This window comes from Sapajus apella, unplaced genomic scaffold (assembly GCF_009761245.1).
Source record: "Sapajus apella isolate SASKATOON/1434 unplaced genomic scaffold, GSC_monkey_1.0 scaffold51, whole genome shotgun sequence".
Lineage (NCBI taxonomy): Eukaryota > Metazoa > Chordata > Mammalia > Primates > Cebidae > Sapajus > Sapajus apella.
Genome location: NW_022436991.1, coordinates 5,343,688 through 5,364,167, shown reverse-complemented (window position 1 = coordinate 5,364,167; position 20,480 = coordinate 5,343,688). Strand labels below are relative to the sequence as shown.

At 45.4% G+C, this 20,480-nt stretch overlaps 1 protein-coding gene across 1 annotated transcript in view; it reads right to left on the bottom strand.

The window, feature by feature from the left end:
* The window catches only part of XYLT1 (xylosyltransferase 1), a gene marked incomplete at its 5' end in the record, with an annotated part of 256,894 nt that overhangs the window by 43,596 nt on the left and 192,818 nt on the right, over positions 1-20,480 (bottom strand). The window contains one exon of the mRNA XM_032242703.1: positions 13,634-13,714. Within this exon, the coding sequence (XP_032098594.1) occupies positions 13,634-13,714 (81 nt within the window). The remainder of the gene's footprint in view (positions 1-13,633; positions 13,715-20,480) is intronic.

Below are 20,480 nucleotides of genomic sequence, written 5' to 3'. Positions count from 1 at the left end.
CAGGGAGGATGTGAGCCTCGGGTTGCTGGTAGCCGTATCATCGCCATGAGTATAGAGGTTGCCTGACAATGGAGCAAACCAGAAATAAGAGAGGAGACAGAAAGATGCAGTGCCAAGGTCTTGATGGGTTCACTTGAGATTCTGGGTCTCACTGTGTCTGATTCCCAGACTTGTGTGTTATGTGCTTAAGACATTTTTGAGATGGGATTTCTCACTTGCATTTGAAAAAGTCCTAATACATGCCTGAATGATTTCAACCTCATCACAACCATGATGTGTGGGGAGGTTCTTAGGCTCCAGACAGGGTGGGTAGCCACGGCTGTGGCCCAAGAATGCCTCCTCTTCCACTAAGCCAGCCTGCTTGGCGTTCTACAGCTGTTTCCATTTCTACAGCAGACCTCAGGACTCTGTCTTCAGACTGGAGTTACCTGCCTCCTACCAGGGAGCCTTTGTTCTCACTACAACACATGGTGGTTCCAGATTTTTGGCCTCCCTTACAGGTCCTACGACAGTGTGGGCCACCTGCTCAAGAAAAGTCTACTGGGATGAGGAGACCTGAGGGTCTGGAAGCTGAAGATGGTCCCGCCCTGGTAGCCACACTGAATTCTAGAAAGAAGTCCCTCCCACAAATCCACTGACATCCACTCCAGGGAAATACTTGAAACCTCATTAATAAAACTACATTCTTAGCATTTTCTTTTCCGCATGAGCAGAAAACCTACCTCTAGACGTTGGCTACTATGGAAAATAATGATATGATACATCTAAGTCCTAACAAAATTGATGATGGTGTCATGAAATGGTGATGGCGATGATGCTGGCAGAGAACAGACTCAGTTCGGCTGAAATGTGCTTTTCATCTATGGGGAAGTGTGGTTTTACCTATCACCAGCTGAGTAACTTCGAAATGTTAAGGAGTCCTCTCTGAGTTTCAGCTTGTTCCTTGGTAAAATACAAAGGCTAGGTCTGGGTTGTTACGTTAGATCCCTAGAGGGGTCAGACAGATAATGGAAGCGTGTGAGGCAGGCTGAGTGTGAAAGAGCAAGGAGTGATGAAATTAGCAGAGAAGTGAAAAACATACATTCTGAAATGCACTTCAATTCTTTTAAAATAAAACAGTGTTTCTGGTTAAATAAAACATATCTCTAGGATGAATCCAGCCCATAAGCCACGAGCCCAGTCATAATAATCCTGGGTTAGGTAATTCCCAAGGTACTCTCCAGCTTTGACATTCTGTAAGTGACTTTGTTATACTCAGGAAAAGGGTGTGAGCCAAGCAATACGTCTCATATGGATACATGGGAGCCCAGAGAAGACTGGCAACTTTCCTAAGGACACAGAGGACTCAACACAAGCACAGAACCAAACAAAAGACCCAGGAGTCCAAAGTCACGAGTCTTGCTCTTTCTCCAACACATCTTTCCACATGCAGAATCCAAGCTCATTAGCAAAGCCATATTCTTGCTGAAAAGGAGTCCTCTCTGAGTCTTAGTTTCCCCCTTGGTAAAATACAAAGTTGGGCTAGGTCTGGGTTGTAAAGTTAAATCCCTATAGGGGTCAGACAGATAATGAAAGACAGATAATCCAAGCTCATTAGCAAAGCCATGTTCTTGCTGGGGAAGAACTCAGCAAAGATTTTTCCTAATGCTCACAATATTAACCCACTGAAATGTAACTGAGCTCTAACTGAGCCACTAAAGGAAGCCCCTGAGTTTAGGAAAATAAAATCAGGCCTTGACTCTGGCTAGTGCTAATTATATAAAAATGTTGAGTTGGTGCAGTTAACCATGCTTGAAATTTTCAACTGTAGACAATTTGCATTCAAACTTAAACGGTAACCAGACTGACTGTGAGGAAGACCAGAAATACAGGTGACAGTACTAGCAAAATTTTTCTTTCCATGCACCAGGTTTTTAATTTCATGTTCCATTATATGGGATAATAGCATCGTCTTGCAATTTTAATGTGATGTCCTGGACCATAATATCCAAATACAATATTTATGCAGTCATCTCCAAAATGAAATATTCATGGGATTGGGAGATGGGTTGCTGTATTTACTGCATTCAAAAACTGGTATGATGCAAATGCATGCTTTGGTTAACTATAAGTAAATAAAGACAACCCGTTCCCTAGGTCTTAGAAAAGTTTCTGGTGTCACAGGGGTGAATGGGGACTTAGTTTTGGACTAGGACCAGGTGGCAGAGGCCCAGCAACTGGACATCTACTAGACAGAGGCATCAGCTGTGTGGGCAGGGATTTGCTTTTTTGGTTCCCCATAACTTGAAAAGGTAAAATTGGACAGCAAGGTAGTCAGTGAACACCTGAGTGACTTTTTATAAAGTATGGCTCACCAACAAGGGATACATGGCTCTCTCACCTGAGGCATGGAATGCATATCTGCAGCACTAAGCCCAATATGCAAAAGGTGACCAGTGATGCCCTCTTCCTTTTCATCTCCCATTGAGTAGGTTACCTGGGGCAACAGGTGGCACTATAGCAAACAGACACTGGGTGATCTAGGTACTAATCCTGCCTCTGCATTCCCAGGCTATGAGGTGTGGGCCTGGCTTCACCTCTCTGAATGCCAGTTTCCTCATCTGTAAGATGAGCCCCATGACACCTGTCCTGACAGCCTCCTGAATCAGCTGCAAAAGTGTGATGGATGATACTCCTCAGAGGGCCTTGCAAAGTGTTTAGTAAGCGCTGTTCACCCAAGCAATGAACCGGCTCAACCATCAATCCCTTCTTACCTAATGATGACATCCCTCCCCCATGCCTGGCACCCTCAATCCTCCTTTCATGCTTTGTATTTCTCCACAGCACTTTCTACTTTCTAACACGATATACAAGGTATTTATTTAGTCCATTTTCTCTTTCTCCTCACTAGATGTAAGCTGCAAGATGGCAGAGATCGCCATCTATTTTTATTCACTGCTGTATCCCTAACTGCTTAGATTGGTGCCTACCATTCAACTGGTACCTAATAAATATTTACTAAATAAATGAATAAAGGAAAGCCTAAGAGCCATACCTGTTGGGCAATCAGGAAGTCACAGACATTTGTTAACTAGATACTGGATCCTTCTAACACACATTTAACAGAAAAGAAAACTGAAGCTCAGAAAAGTTAGGTAACTTTCTCAAGGTCACTCAGCCAGAAGTCTAGAACCTGAATGGAGGTCTAGCTGGATCTAATGCAGGGTTCTAACGACTCTGCCATTTTTGATGCCCCAATTCACCAGAGTCCTGCCAAAAAGATACAACAGGTTTGTGACCTTCTAATTCTTAAAAAGACAATGTCCAGAACTGAGAATCTAAAGGGCTTATTGTTGGCTTTGGGAGAATCTTTCTGCCAGGCCCCTAGAAGACATCTGTCTTCTACCTGAGGTAAAATATAAAATCATTTGCATTCAGTTTTACTTCCTAGGCTCTGAGGAAGCGGCATTCACCTTCCTGATACTTTTCTCTATTAGCACACTATGGGAAAAAGTCACAGCTAAATATAATCCTACTGGGACATCTCAGGGACCAAATCTACTCAGCTGAGCATCAAAGTAAATCAGACAGAGGGTGGGAAGGAGACCTAATTCTCCCTCATGAGAGAAGAGATCAGTTAAGGAAGCATCTTTGGTCTTTGGAAATAATGTCAGAAAAGGTGTATGATAAAGAAGTTTCTCAATTCACTGACTACAATCCTGGTATACTTATTGAGAATGGAATTATTCTCAAATTGAGCTGTCCCACTGTAAGTTTCAGAAGGAAGAACTCTACTTTTCAAGTTTACAGCATGTTTAAGAAGGAATCTTCTCAAGTAGCTAATATAGCTAATTCTAGAAATTAAAAAAGAAAACCTGAGATAGAAATCACAAATGATATATCCAAAGTCGCACTGCCTAGAAAAAATAAAATCTCCCCTTTTTCTGTTTTCCTGTCTGGTAATGTGTCACTGAATCTCATTTACTTTTTCAGCGTTAGTACAACCTAAACATTTTAGTTAAAACATAAAGTCATGGAATACATCATACAAACCCACAAAGTATGAAATCAGTCAGCAATGTGAACAGGCTCACATGTCACTTCCTAGGCTCTGAGGAATGGGCTGTTTACCTGCCTGAGATTTTTCTCGTTGGCTCAAAGTCGCAGCTAAATATTATTCTATTGGGATGCAGGGGCAAGATTTTGAGTGCTGGAGCGATTACTTTGTCCAAGTCTTGTGTCTTCTCCTAGCCTTAGGCAACTTTAATCATGTGGTGCTTTGGTTTCTCACATGGGAAATGGTGATCATAGTACCTAATTCATAGGGCTGGTGTGATGATTCAAATGAGATTGTATATAGGGAGGACTTAGTACACTGCTTAGCACATAATAAGGGCTCCAAGATGTTCATTACGATGCTTCATATTTTTTTTCCTTTATCAACGTGAATTTCTATCTGTCTTCTTGTCTATTCTGGGATTTGGTAGACAGGCACATAGGACACCTCCATGGCTAAGAAGAAACCCTTACATCTTGCAAAGCAATGACCTTTCAGCACCAAGGACAGAAGTCTCTGTTTTAATTGTGTAATAGTCGTGGTTGTGGCGTGAAGGTGACAAGTGTCCTGGCCATCCTAATTCTGTCCAAGCTCTGGATGAGCTTCCGAGGTTTCAGCTCACTGATTCTGAAGTTCGGCAGTTCCACAGGGCCCCCTGCTAGCCATTTCTCTCAGACCCAGGGTAGGCCATGCCCCTTCTGGACCTGAGCTGGAGTCAGTTGTCATGCCTCTATCCTACAGTAGCTGGAAGAGCAAGGAGGGTTGGGGAGCTCATTCCTTTAGCAGCTCTAGAGGGCACCTTTGACATTCCAGCCCTGCTCTAGGCACTGAGAATGTGGTTTTAAATAAAATGGACATCACCCTTGCCTTTCTCTCTCTTCTAGGAGCACATATTACATTCTAGGCTCTGCTCTATGCACTTAATATATATTCTTTTGTTTAGAATCCACTGCAACCCCATGAGGGCTCATTTTACAAATGCAGGAACAGAGACACAGAAAGGTTAAATAAATTTACCGAGACCCATACTGCTTGTGAGTGGTAAGAATGGGATTCAAGCCTTCCTAGTCAGGCTCTGCATTCCACACTCTAGCCACAAGGTTCTAATCAATAAGCAGACATCAAGAAACACAAAACACAAATATGTAATTACATGCTATATAGGAACAAAAATGGGGGTAACCGCAGAAAATAAAGGGACAGGGACTTAATTTGTGGAGACCATTGGGGAAGCCTTCACAGAACATGTGGCATGCAAGGTCAAAGGGAAGGCATCAGTCCTCCAAGGGGTTGTGTGGAAGTGACTGACAGAAACTGCAAGTACAAGGGCCCTGTGGCTGATGGAAGGGGGCTACAGGGAAGTCCTCAGCTTCATGACCTCACTTCTTAGTGGCCAACTTGATCTGAGCAGTGGAAGGAATAGAGTACCCACAAGTCCATGCGGCTTGGATATGGAGGGCGACTCTGTAGTCAGCACCCTTAGGGAGGCAGCGCAGCATGGTCGTTAAGCACCCCAACTTCCAGCTGGGTGTGGTGGCTAATGCCTGTAATCCCAGCACTTTATGAGGCTGAGGCGGGTAGGTCACTTGAGCTCAAGAGTTCAAGACCAGCCTGGACAACATGGCAAAACTCTGTCTCTGCTAGAACTACAAAAATCAGCCAGGTGTGGTAGTGGGCACCTGTAATCTCAGCTACTCAGGAGGCTGAGGCACGAGAATTGCTTGAACCAGGGAGGTGGAGGCTGCAGTGAGCTGAAATTGCACACCTGCACTCAGCCTGGGTGACGGAGCGAGACTCTGTCTCAAAAATGAAAAGAACCCCGACTTTGGAGTCTCTCTGCTTGGATTCAAGTCTGTGTCACCACTTATGAGCTGTGTGTTATTTAATCTTCCCAGGCTCAGTGTCCCCATCTGGAAAATGGGCATGGTAACGACTGCACTTAGGTCACGGGGTTGTTGTAGAAAGAATGAATATCTGTAAGGCGCTTAGGACAATCAGTGGCACATATACCAGTTATTATTGCTGCCCTGTGTGGAGAAAGCTGACTTGAATTTGTCATTCAAGGATGGAAGAAAAAGCAGCTTGGGAGTCCGTGGCCTGAATCCTGAGGCTGAAGGACCTAGGCTTGGTGGCTCCCGTTCCTCCCGGAGTTCACATCTCTGAATCAGCTTGCACCTCCAAGCATCTAAAGGTCCGTTGAGGGCTAATTGGGTTTCAACATTTCATGTATTTTTAAAAACATTGTTGACTGCCTTTTGTTCTGATTATAAAACGAATGCATAGCCTTCATAGATGGCTCGGAACATAAAAATTGCAAAGAAGAAAATAAAAAGCATACTCTACCTTTCAGAGATGACACTGGGAACGTATTTTCCCTCTAGCCTTCTGTCTAACTTCTTTGTGTATTGTTTGGAAGGAAGAAAAGTTCCAAAGATGACCTAAAAACACAGGCTGAGGCCAGGGAGGGTATGTGTGTGCAGTTTTGAGTGGTTGCCTGCACAATGCCAGGCTTTATTTTGACGTGGCTGCTATAATTGGATTAGATAAAGTGAACATGCAGTCATAAACGCACTGGTTGGGTTTAAGGAAAGCAAAAGAGGAATGCAATCTGCTTTCCCTATTGGAGATGAGATATTAATTATCTCCTCACATCAATCATGGAGCTACAAGTCAGCCAGGAAGAGAGCTCTTTTCTCAATAAGCAAGCTGGCACCAAAGGGCCTCCCAAAAGCGGATTTGCCTGGAGGAGGTTCCTGGCCAGCCTCTCGACCGATGTGCCAACTTTTGGTTAAACATTTGCTTGTTTATACATCAAAGGAGGTTTGGGTCTGATGATCAGTTCAATGTCAGAGAAGGGGAGCTAGGAGGCAGCTCAGATGCCATCCTGGCCTCCAGTAGGGGAGTGCTGCCTCTGGCAGTTGGGGTTCAGACCTGAGAAGACAGAGAAACTTCTTTATACTACTTCTGATCTGGGGCTGGAATGTACCTGCCTAGCTTTCTTATATTTGAAATGATACCTGTTTCTCTTACTAGGCATCACCTTATTTTAAGCATACTACCCATAAATCATGGGTTGGAGTGGCTAATTTTATAAATTTTTGTCGATCCATGTAAGGTCAATACTTAACTTTCATCGCATGCCCAATTATGAAGTACCCAAAAGAATCTCCCCCGTCCCCGGTGGACACGAGAGTTATTGAACATAAGCGTTACTGAACATTTTTGGCAGGGCGTGGTGGCTCACGCCTGTAATCCCAGCACTTTGGGAGGTTGAGGCGGGCAGATCACAAGGTCAAGAGATTGAGGCCATCCTGGCCAACATGGTGAAATCCTGTCTCTACTAAAAAAATATACAAATTGGCTGGGTGTGCTGGCGCGTGCCTGTTGTCCCAGTTACTCAGGAGGCTGAGGCAGGAAAATTGCTTGAACCCAGGAGGCCGAGATTGCAGTGATCCGAGATTGCGCCACTGCACTCCAGCTTGGTGCCTGGCGATGGAGCAAAACTCTTTCTCAAAAAAAAGAAAAAATTTAGCTGGGTGTGGTGGCACACACCTGTAGTCCCAGCTACTCAGGACGCTGAGGCAGGAGCATCGCTTGAACCTGGGAAGCAGAGGTTGCAGTGAGCCGAGATCGCACCACTGCACTCCAGCCTGGTAACAGAGCGAGACTCCGTCTTAATAAACAGACAAAAAAGTGACTGAACATTTTTGTAACATCTTAATCTTTTGTATATTATCATCAGGATTTTTCTCACGTTACCAACACCATCACCGTCACCACTACCACTACCGCCGTTATAATCATCATCAACTTAATAGGCACAACAAACTGCCCCATGGGTTTATCCATATGTTCATTCTGGCAACAGCTCTACAGGATTGGTATGATTATCATCATTCCCATTTTACAGATGAGAAAACTGATACACAGACAACTCATGTAACTTACCCAAGGTCACACACTGTGAGTGGGCATGAGCTGGCCCGCGAATCTTGACGATCTGGCTCCAGAGCCTGGATTCTTAACTGCTATGCTATGTGCTCTATGTCGCATCGTATTTAAGAGCCTCCTTAATATTTTGCTTTAAGCCAACTTTACTTCTTTTTAGAGACGTGATCTCACTCTGTCACCCAGGCTACAACGCAGTCGTGCAATCATAGCTCTCTGCAGCCTCGGACTCCTGGCCTTAAGTGATCCTCCTACATCAGCCTCCCAAGGTGCTGGGATTATATCAGCCTCCCAAGGTGCTGGGATTACATCAGCCTCCCAAAGTGCTCGAATTACATCAGCCTCCCAAGGTACTGGGATTATATCAGCCTCCCAAGGTGTAAGCCACTGCACCCAGCCTTTAAGCCAACTTTACACAGCTTCAACTGTTTTCTTTCAGTGTAGCCTTACTTGGAGCATAACATATCCATAAGTGAGGGGCTGGAGCAGCTAATTTTATAAATTTGTTGACACATAAGATCAACACCTAATTTTCATAGCATGCCCACTTACAAAGGACCCAAAAGAATCTCCAATGTCCCTGGTGGTACATAAATACATTTTGGAAAATGCTGACCCTAGGAAGCAGGAGAAAGACCTGCTTCCACCTATGCAAAAAGACAATTCTGTTTAAAGTCAGCAGGATTTTGTTCTTTTCTTTGGAGGGGTCAGGGGGATGGAATCTCACTCCGTCATCAAGCTGGAGTGCAGTGGCGCAATCTCAGCTCACTGCAACCTCTACCTCCTGGGTTCAAGTGATTCTCCTGCCTCAGCCTCCTGAGTAGGTGGGACTACAGGTATGTGCCACCATGCCCAGCTAAGTTTTACATTTTTAGTAGAGATGGGGTTTCACCATGTTGGCCAGGATGGTCTCGCTCTCTTAACCTTGTGATCTGCCCTGCCTCAGCCTCCCAAAGTGCTGGGATTACAGGCGTGAGCCACCGTGCCCAGCCGGATTTTGCTCTTTCATCTGCATACCCCAAGAGCGTAAACCTGCAGGTCCTCTAAAATGCAGTCACTATGGAGTCAGAAAAGAACACAGGCCTTAAAGTAGGACGGAACCAGGTTCCATCCCAGCTCTGTCATTCACTAGCTGTGGGGCCTTGAGTAAGATAAGGCGACTCTCAAATCTAGCTGTATTCATTTCTGAAATGGGGTAACACCTGCTAAATAAGGAGGAAATGAGAAAACGTCTGGAGAGTGCCTGGCATTGGGCCTTCCTATGGTCAGTGAGGTTGCTCCGTCTCCCCAATGCCATCATCATGATTTGAATTTTATAAAGGTGGAGAAACGGAGGCATGGGCAGTCAAAGCCATTTACTGACATCCCATGGCTGTGGCATAGAAGAGGTGGCACTTCCACCCAGGTGGCTGGAGTCCAGCATCTATACTCCTGCACTTCACATGCTGTGTCCCAGGGATATGATGGGGCCCCTGGTGACCCTGAATGAAGTGGAGAAATTAGATCGACCAGGGAAAGAAAAGTCCCAGAGAAACTCCAATTTTGACTTTCCAGCTCCCTGGAAGAGGCCTGTCCCCACACACTGAGACTTGAACAGGCTTCTGAAATTTGAAAAACGTCTCTGATGCTTCCTGAGCAAAGGCCAGGGACTTGTGGGGACATTTCCAAAGACCCAATGATTCGGGTTCAGAGTAAATGTTCGCGCACCTGCTTCTGCAAGCCCTGCTGAGGCTCCCTGGGAAAACGACAATTGTGCTACCTTTCAGTCTATCTAGTGACTTACTTTTGGAGGAAAGCAAGGAGAGACAGTGCACACAACCCTCGCCTTCAGTTAATTACAGAAACAATCAGGACCAATTTGGCAGCTATTAGAATACTAGTTTGCCTTTATGCCATCTCTTCACAGTGGGAGCCAGAAGTCCAAATTGGCTGCTACAGGCTGGAGATGAAGACAGAAGGTCAACATTGCTTTAGGAGCCATGTGGAATTAAAAACCGAGGCACCCCGTAGCCCGTTCTGTATTTCACTGCTTGCCTCTTTCCTCCTCATCTCTGTCTTTCAAGATCTCTGCCTCTGTCACCTCTTCTTTTACCAGAGCTGACCTAGATGCCTGAAATACCAGAATGGGAAGGGAATCTGGACACTTTCTCATTCAACCCCCTTGTTTTTCAAAGGGAGAAAATGAAGTCAAGAGAAGCAGGGTGGCTGCCTCAAAGTCACCAGTACATTGGAGGAAAGCAGGCCTACAACAGAGAGGGGCAGGAATTAGGAGCTTAGAGTTTCTGAACGCTTACTTGGGTATGAGTCCTCCTTGCTGCTCTAGCGCTGTGAGTTTGAGCAACTTCCTTCACCGTTTGAGTCTCAGTTCCCTTCTCTATAAAAGGAGGCTAATATATTGCCAATAATCCCCACCCAGTGCCAGAAAATTAAATGAACACACAGAAAAATATAACTAATAGAGCGTCTGGACTTAATGATATCATTTGAGCAGCTGGATTTAGCCATACCTGAAGTCAGCCCTAATGTTTTAGTTCCCTGATCCAGTAATTTTCTTTACCTTTAGGCTAGTCTGACCTGGGATTCTGTCATTTCCCACCAAAAGAGTTCTTCCTAACACAGCACCAGTGAGGGAACTTGAGCCAAGCCATGCCCAGCTCCAGTCACTTGGGAGAGACCATAGGGGTCTCTAGATAGGCTCTAGCTAGGCTTATTCATGCAGCAGGTGAGGCCACAGCTCACAAAGAGGAAAGCGACAGTGAATGGGATGATGGCTTGTTTTAGTACTAAATTAATGCTAAATTACTGCACTAACGTCCTATAAATGAGAAAATCCCAGCTAGGGACTCATGCTTGAGAGTTACAACTTGTGAGCTATTCTGTCCCAAGATCTCTGGGTTTTAGGGTCTTGGAGGGAGGTGTAAGTAACATTTCCTTAGCTTGAGACTTCTTTATCTTGTCCTGAGACATCTGGGTACTACCTGTCAATTACTGATGTGCATCGATTATCCAAAATGTACTCAGGACACCTAGAGGCACAATTCAGGCCCATACTCCAACCATTTCTTTCTCCTATTGGCAAAAATTGAGTTCTATGCTCATTGTAACGATGACATAATCACTGACATCACCACCATCATCACAGACATGTACTATGCCAAATGCTGTATATGCAGCATCTCATTTAATCCTCTCCATGACCAAATGAGTGTAGGTCTATTAATATTTTCATACAATATTATGACACCAGCTCGGAGATGTTCAGTGACTCACCCAATGCAACACAGCGAGGACACAGTAGATCAGAATTCCAAACCAGAAAGCGTAACCTCACAGTCCCCGCTTTTAACTTGTGCTATGCTCAGTTCCTAGCACAGTGCCTGATAAATAGTGCACAGAGAATAAATCCTGACTAGGCTGAAACAATAATATTAGGGTGGATGTAATTCACACACAAGTTGATACATTTACAATGGGATGGATCCTTTCTTGAGATGCAACTTTGTTTGCACAAATCACCTATTAGCTGCTACCTGGAGAAGAAGGATTCTTCCTTCTCTACCTGAGGGCGGGGAACACCAATATCCAAGCCACTTTTGACAACTAACTACTTCCATGGAATAATTGCCCAGCCCTACCTTGCTCCTGTGGCTATAGGGCCAGAAAAACTTGGGTTCAAATTCTAGCATTTAGCCAGCTATATGATCATCAGAAAAATCATGTAAACTCCAGAAGCTTGACAAATGGGGAGAGTAATTCTTACAGCTGCACTGCGCGGCTGTGAAAATAAATTTGGATCCTAATGAAAAGGGCCCACTTAGTAGGAACATAATACCCAGTGGCCGTGATTCTTCTTACTGATCCAGCCAGGCCTCTACCCTCAGTGGCCTGAATGTAGCAAACTAATCTGTGCCAATTTACAGTGCATCTTCAAATTCAGGTGCTGCAGAAAGGGGACTCCTTTTAAATGTAAAGAAGGTAGGGTGTGAGTAGGGCAGAAACAATCTATAACTTGTCAGCAGAATGAAATCAAAGTTTCAATTTAGAAAAATGATACAACACAAGGATTCTAGGGTTACTTCTTCATATATATATATATATATATATATATATATATATATATTTTGAGACAGCGTCTCACTCTGTCACCCAGGCTAGAGTGCTGTGGTGCAATCTCAGCTCACTGCAACCTCCAACTCCTGGGTACAAGCAATTCTCCTGCCTCAGCCTCCCAAGTAGCTGGGATTACAGGTGTGCACCACCACATCCAGCTAATTTTTGTATTTCTAGTAGAAACGGGGTTTCACCATGTTGGCCAGGCTGGTCTCAAACTCCTGACCTCAGATGACTCACCTGCCTCGGCCTCCCAAAGTGCTGGGATTACAGGTGTACCTGCTTGCTTTTGTTCCTCTCCTGCTGTGGATAACTAGGAAAACTGAGTCATAGAGTCAGCTAAAATGACACCCCCACCAGCAGTGACAGAGGATTTAAAGCAGATGCTACAGAGACATGGTTGTTAGCCGGGCTGGGGAAGGGGGATAGGCGAGGACCAAGCAACCTAAGATCCAGGAAATAACTGCCATGAGAAAATCCAGACACTGACTTAATGGACCTTCAGACTTATGAAGACTGGCTAGAAATCTGCATTTTCATAGGAAGTACTGTTTTTAAACGGGGCTATTAATTTTCAAATGAAGCACCTGAATGAAAACAAGACAAAACAAAACACTCTGAGAGCTAAACCACGCACGTTAATAAGCTGAAATTATCCCATGCACTGCCAGATTCAATGCTAGACAAAGACCCCAGGATGTCAGAGCCACCCTGGACTGGTTTTCAATGGCGTTTTCTATTGGAATGGGGAAGCCCATCCTGTGATCTCACCTACAGGGGGCGCTCAAGACCATATCCCTTCCAGCTGATGGCTGGTCATGGAGACTTGGGCTCAGCTCAATGCTGAACTGTAGAGATGCCATTATTATTATTATTATTATTACTATCATTATTATTTTGACATTGTTCATTTTAAGTGAGAGAGGTGTGAGGGATCTGGGTTGAGGTTCTGGGTGCCTCCAACCCCTGCTGATGTGTTGGTCATTGGTCAAGGAGTGAGGGGGACATGGTGCTGGGATCAGGACCCCTAGGTTCAAGTCAAGGCTGGCATGACATTCTTTCCCCCCAGGAGGTAAATTCCATGAGAATAATGACTTGGTCTTGTTTGTGGCTAGAACAGTGACTGGCATACGGCCCTGCTTGGTAAATGTTTGAATGACTGGCTGACTGAATGAACGATCTGGGGACATTGCTTTGATTACGCGCCTCAGTCTTCCCACCAATAAAATGGGAATTAACCATGGGTGCCTTACTGAAAGGGATGCTGCAATGAGATACTGGACTCAAGAAGTCCTGGGGGGAAAACGATAAAAAGGCTGTCACACCATGAGAAACATCTACAGTTATCTTTGTCCTTGGCTGAGAGGAAGGACTACTTCAGATCCCATGCAGACACCACCAAGGACAGCTGGTGCCACGCCTTTCTCCCACCCTCAACTCTTCTGTGGTCACATGAAACCAACCTAGAAAAAAGTCCCCAAATGATCGCTCAGATGTTCATTTCCATTTTGCACAGGGGTAGGGGGGTTGAGGTGCTACCTTGCATTGTCCCGGCCGTGTGACTTCAAGAAATTCATATCTCGGTATCGGGAGAGAAACGCCACCAACTGGTCATTTGTCCTGTGGAAAGAAACCGAGGGGAGAGTCAGGCCAGAGACTGTGGGCACTGTCTTTGACACAGAAACCACGTTTCACCGAGTATGTCCTTCTGCTTGAAGCGCCTCCTCTGATCACTTGCACACAGGCTGATGAGGCATCCTCTTTACATCACCATCACTTCCTCTATCACACTACATTAAAATGGGCTGTCTGCATTTCTCTCCTCTACCTGGGTTGAGAATTAAACTATATTGGGGACTCTTTGAGGGCAAGTGTGGTGCTCCACTTGACTGGGAATCTCCAGTGCCCACCACTGGATTTGGCAAACAGCAGGGCATCAGTGTGCAGCCCAATGCTGAATGCATAGCAACCCCAGGACCTTTGTACTTGCCGGCCTGGGAAATTTCTCCCAGTATTGCTGGCTTGGTCTTTTCATCAGGTCTCCTTTCAAATATCACCTCTTTAGAGAGACCTTCTCTGACCACTTAACCTAAAGTACTACCTGCCTCCCCCTCTCCCCTGATCTTTATGACATCGCTGTGTTTATAATACTTCACTATTGTATCACCATCTGAAAGCACTGCCCTTGCTTACGTTAGAATGTAAGCTCCATGAGGACAGAGCCCAGATGGATTTGTTCAACACTGGCATACAGTAGGAGCTATATTAATGACTGTTGAATAAATAAAAGGCCAGGCACGGTGGCTCACGCCTGTAATGCCAGCACTTTGGGAGGCCGAAGCAGGTGGATCGCCTGAGGTCAGGAGTTCGAGACAAGCCTGACCAGCAGGGTGAAACCCCGTCTCCACTAAAAAAAATACAAAAAAGTAGCCAGGCCTAGTGACAGATGCCTGTAATCCTAGCTACTCCAGATGCTGAGGCAGGAGAATCACTTGAGCCCAGGAGCTGGAGGTTGCAGTGAGTCGAGATCGTGCCATTGCACTCCAGCCTGGGCAACAAGAGTGAAACTCCTTCTCAATCAATCAATCAATCAATCGAAATGACATGCATTCAAACTGACTCCTTCAAATGCACTTTGAGCAATGAATGCATCAATGAATGGATGGATACCAAGTCCTCGATAACCACTGGGCTACTGATTGAGAGCTTTAAAAAATACGAAATGCAATACAAACGAGTGACATCGTTCCCAGCATTGTTATCCCAAATTTATCGCCATCAATCTCAGCACTAGCAGTGTAGTCACAGCTAATCAGCTTGTGCATACAGCTGTGACAGTATTTTAAAAGGCAGTCACACGGGTCTCCATCTGCCAGAAACGCAGTCGCCTCTTCTCCTGAATAAACCCAAACAGGTAAATGCTGCGATGTGACAGCCCCTTTATCACCAGCCTTCTCTGCTTCGGAATTTTTACTTAGAAGGAAAGCGTTAACTATTGTTTCAAGTGGGGAGAAAAAGAGAAGACGGCAGAAAGATAAAAAGATATCTCTGGGGCTAACACAGAAGCAAGACCTTTGAGAAGCAGGATGGTGGCTTGGACAGCAATGTTGGGCAGAAACAGATCAGGGGACAGATCCCAGCTCCATGACTGAGTCAGCTGTGTGTCCAAAGGTAAGTCATTTAGCCTGTCTGGATGGTGGCTTTCTCTGAATGCACCTGGGTTGAGCATTAAACATGCCCAGCACATAGTAGGTCCATCATGCCTACGTACTGAACTGACAACTGGGTGGATTTACAGGGCACACAGTAGGTGCACAATCAACGCACGCTGCCTGCTCTATCTGCCTCCCAACTCTTTGGTTGGAGCTGCTTCTCTGGCTCAGCCCCTCCTTCATGTCCCTGCGACTCTGAAGTCGCTCCACTCCAGCCACTGTTCTCTCATTGGATGACTCATGTTGACCAACTCATAATTCCAGTGGAGGGGGCACAAAGCAGTTAAGAGATGCTGCGGTGAAAATGAGCGCTGCTTATGTCCCATCCTATTACTGAAATCAACACCAGTTCAAAACCAGCTATTCTAGCAGCGGCAGACACCAGAAAAACCCTGTGTGTCTTCAGAGAGGTGAATCTGGCACTCACACGGAAAGCCAAGCCTTGCTGACAGGCGCAGAGGTGAACCCAGGGATGTTCGCAAAGGGCTAACCCCACATGTCTGTACAATGGTGCATCTCCTGCGTGGTTAATTAAACCCCATTGTGCATGCCAAGGAAAAGTCCACTGGTGCCTCCAACTCTGTTATCTGTAGCTTGTGGGGACAGGGCCGCTTTAGTAAGTTGCTGCGAGAGGTGGAAACTAAATCGGCCCATAAAAAAATATAAGCCATGTCTCTCTCCAAACCATAAAGAGGCCCATTCCATCTCTGCGTCTTAACAGCCCTTATTTACCAACCCCCTCGCCACTCTCTGCGACAGTTCATTATTGTTGTCCTGATGAATACGGGACAAGTTAACCTCTGAATGGGTCTTGGGCAGCTGGAATAATAAATAAGGCCTCTCAGGCGCCCTTAGTGGGAGGATTGAAGGGGCCGGGCCAGGGCTCCTGGGCCCCCTTCTCGTGAAGCCTCAGGCCTCCCAGGGTCAGCGGCTGCAGTTCCATTTGGCAACTCCAGAAAGCGCCTTTCAGGGCTGTGAGCTGGGGCCATTTTCACATTTACCGCTTCACCGAGTCCCCATCTGACGGGGATGAATAGGCATTTAGCGAATTTACTTAGCGATGCTTCCACATGAAATCGTCTCAAAAGATGACATCTTGGGGGACGGAGGGTGGATTAGGAGGGGGCTGAGGTTTCAAGGCCCGGAGCTTTTGGGCAAAGCTGCCTTTCAAAGCCAAGCACTGTGTGCTTGGCAAATACCCTGATGGATTGTCTGGACGGATGGGGCGTGGGGCGGGGGAGACCCCTGCTAGGGGCCCGGGCCCCTCGCTCTCCCTCTGTGTGAAATGCCTGCTTTGAATGCTAAAGCCTGTCTCCCCAGTCCTTCTCCAAAAGGAGATGGAATTTGGCTGAGGACCAAATTCTCCTATTGTTGCTTTCAGACGCCTGTCGATAATTGCCTACATAATATTTAGTTCTCTCCAGATAATTAACAGCTTGCGATCTGTTGACATTTTACCCCGTTCCAGTTTCTCTCTCTGTCTCTCTCTCTCCCTCTCCCTCTCTTCCACTCACACACATTCCTTACTCCTTTTTTCTGGTGGAGTCATTTGCCAAATGGTTCCCATAGTTCATCCCTTGTATCTGTCTAGTCATCAATTTCCGTCTACTTTTTGCTGAAATGATTAGAAATCCTGTCTCTTGGTCTATGCCAGTTCCTCTGCTTCCTGAGGGTAACTGGGGCCCGTTGCTACTACCATTGGAGTCACTGGGAAGTCTATGCTGAAATAAGTAAGAAACAAGTGTTAAAATAAATTTAGTGGGAGCCATATGAGAATCTTGGTTGAAATGAATTAAAAATTGAGTAATAAGATAATCTCCTAAGTCACAGCTATTTACTAAATTTGCACCATGCCCTAGGCCATAGGGAAGGCTTTTGCCACATTTTATTGCATTTGACGTTCACAATGATGCTATAAAAAGTGAATTTTGGCTGGCTGTCGTAGCTCATGCCTATAATTCTAGCACTTGGGGAGGCTGAGGCCGGTGGATCACTTGAGGTCAGGAGTTCCAGACCAGCCTGGTCAACACAGTGAAACCCCATCTCTACTAAAAATACAAACAAATTAGCCAGATGTGATGGTGTACACCTGTAGTCCCAGCAACTTGGGAGGCTGAGGCTGGAGAATGGCTTGAACTTGGGAAGTGGGGGTTGTGGTGAACCCAGATAGCTCCACTCCACTCCGACCTGGGTGAAAGAGAATTCGTCTCAAAAAAAAAAAAAAAAAAAAGTGAATTTCTCTCTCATTTTACAGATGGGCAACTGAGACTCAGAGAAATCATCCATTTAGTAAAGTGCAGAACCAGAACTGGAACCTGGAGACAAATGCCACAGCTTGTGTTCTCTACTATGAGACTACCTCTACACATGATAGTGAATGAATGAGAAAATGAATGAATGAATGCATGAATTCCATTTCAAGTGCAGGAGAAAAAATACAGGTGCTGTCATGTCTTCCTTCTCATAGACTGGTCTGCAGCCCACTGCTATTAGAAATGCCCTATTTCAGGCCTCACCCAATACCTCTTGAGTAAAAATGTGTTTTTAAACCAGATTCCAGAGGACGCAGGTGCTCTTCAAAGTTTCAAAAGCATTGCTCTATGTCAAGTATGAATATCAGTAGTTAATTCTCTACTTTCCATCTTTCTCTTCTCCTCATGGTTTCTTCTAGAGAGCCCAGACTATGAGCAACTGACTTTCATTTCAACAAGACTTAGGTGTTGAGAGTATTAAAAAAAAAATGTACCTAATACCTGTGCCACAGTACTTGGCATACCGTAAGCCCTTGATCAATGTCAGCTATTATATAACAGCACTATTATTACCAACGTGAACATCAGAAGCTTAAGACATCTTGAACTGGGGAAAACAGTGTCAAGGCCCAACCTGATTTGAACTTGGAAGGCTTTCTGTGCATAACACCCATGGAATATTCTGCAGAGCATTATTTCAGAGATGACCAAGGCCCCTTCCCAGCGATTTGTCCACGGTCACTTCCCAGCTAGTATCAGACTGATGGACTGGCTCTCAGAGGGCCATGGCACCACTATGTGTGTCTCCTCTACATAACAGCTCTGGGCATGAAGATATGAAGGAAGAGAGGGCACAGTTCTCAGGTTCCCAGGAGCCCATGGTGTATGGGAAAGGTGCCCTGGGCACACAGAGGCAAACAAGCAATGCCTCTCTCTTGGTGGCATGTGATGAGACGGAGCCTGCTCAGCTTTCACTAGGAAGGAGCCCAACACACAGCCAACTGCACCTCTCCAGGCTCCCGGTGCTCACCTGGCATTCGTGCCCCAGAACCCCTTCCTCACTGCAGGATACTGTCAAGGACCCTGCCAGAGGTGCTCACAGACCAATGGTGAGGCGACAACACTAAAGCCAAAGTTATATGCAGGATTTTGTGAATGTCAGAATTCAGGATTTCAAACTCCCTGATGCTGCCAAGTGTGCACAGAGCCCAGGGGGCACTGGAATTAGTCCTCCTGGACTGCAATGAACCAGCCATTGTGGGGCGGAAATGCACATGAAAGACTATGGGGAGGCTGGGGGCAGTGGCTCACGCCTGTAATCCCAGCACTTTGGGAGACCGAGGCAGGTGGATCGTTTGTGGTCAGGAGTTTGAGACCAGCCTGACCAACATGGTGAAACCCTGTCTCTAATAAAAATATGAAAATTAGTTGGATGTGGTGGCAGGTGCTTGCAATCCCAGCTAGTCGGGAGGCTGAGGCAGGAGATTCACTTCAACCCGGGAGGCAGAGGTTGCAGTGAGTCGAGATCATGCCACTGTACTCCAGCTTGGGCAACAAGAGTGAAACTCGGTCTCAAAAAATAAAAATAAATAAAAACAAAAAACAAAAGGAAAGACTATGGTGGTGGATGAGGGACTGTGACGTCGAGGAAGTTGAGGATTGAAGCACTTTCAATCTGAGCTAAGAATAGACAACATCAGGGCTTCCCCAACTTCTGCTTTGGCAGAGATGAGGTAACCACAATCTCTAAGTTACTTCATAGTATATTTAATTTAAATGCCACTTTAGCTTCATCTTATGCACCAATGTTTATGATATTTGGTGTACTTCTCTTTTTTTAAAAAAAAAAAAAAAAACAGAATCTGGCTCTGTCACCCAGGCTGGAGTACAGTGGCATGATCTCAGCTCACTGCAACTTCTGCTTCCTGGGTTCAAGTGATTCTCCTGTCTCAGCCTCCCAAGTACCTGGCATTACAGGCACACACCACCATGCCCAGCTAATTTTTGTATTTTTAGTAGAGATGGGGTTTCACCATGTTGGCCAGGATGGTCTTGAACTCCTGAGCTCAAGAGATCTGCCTGCTTCAGCCTCCCAAAGTTCTGGGATTATAGGCATGAACCACCATGCCCTCTCAGATGTACTGTTCTTTTTAAATATTTTTTAAATTGTCATTAAATACATATAACATATTATTTATCATCTTAACCATTTTGAAGTGTATAGTTCAGTTGTATGAGATGCCCTCACGCTGTTGTGAAAGACTACGAAACCATCACCAGTACCCATCTCCAGAACTCCTTTCATCTTGCAAAACTGAAACTCTCTACCTGAAATAAGAGTTCTCTATTTCTCTCTTTTATAGACCCTGACAACCCCCATTCTACCTCCTCTCTACCGTTTTAATTATTCTATGTACCCGATATAAATGGAATTGTACAGGATTTGCGTTTTGGTGGCTGACTTATTTAACTAGCACAGTGTCCTTAAGGTTCATTCACATTGTATCATATCTTAGAATTTCTTCCCTTCTTGAGGCTGAATACTATTCCATTCTGATGTACTATTTGTGTGTTATTTTTTTTTTCCTGTTACGCATTAAAAGCAGTAACGACCACTTGTCTGTATACTTCCTGAATCAACCGGCCTCCCAGGGGCACACATGAAAGGGGCCAGCTGTCCTGGTTTGCCCAGGATTGAGGGAGTTCCCATGACACAGGACGTTTAAACTGGATAGTCGTGGGCAAATGAAGATGAGCTGGTGACCCCAGGTACGTCGCTCCATTGAGGGCTGTGCAACCACAGGGGAACTGCACACTGCACAGAGGCAAAAAGCTCAGTCTCCTGTGATGAATCCAATGTATAGAAAACAAGATAACGGCATGGCCTCTTGTAACCCTTTCCTATGCTTTTAAAATTATTAT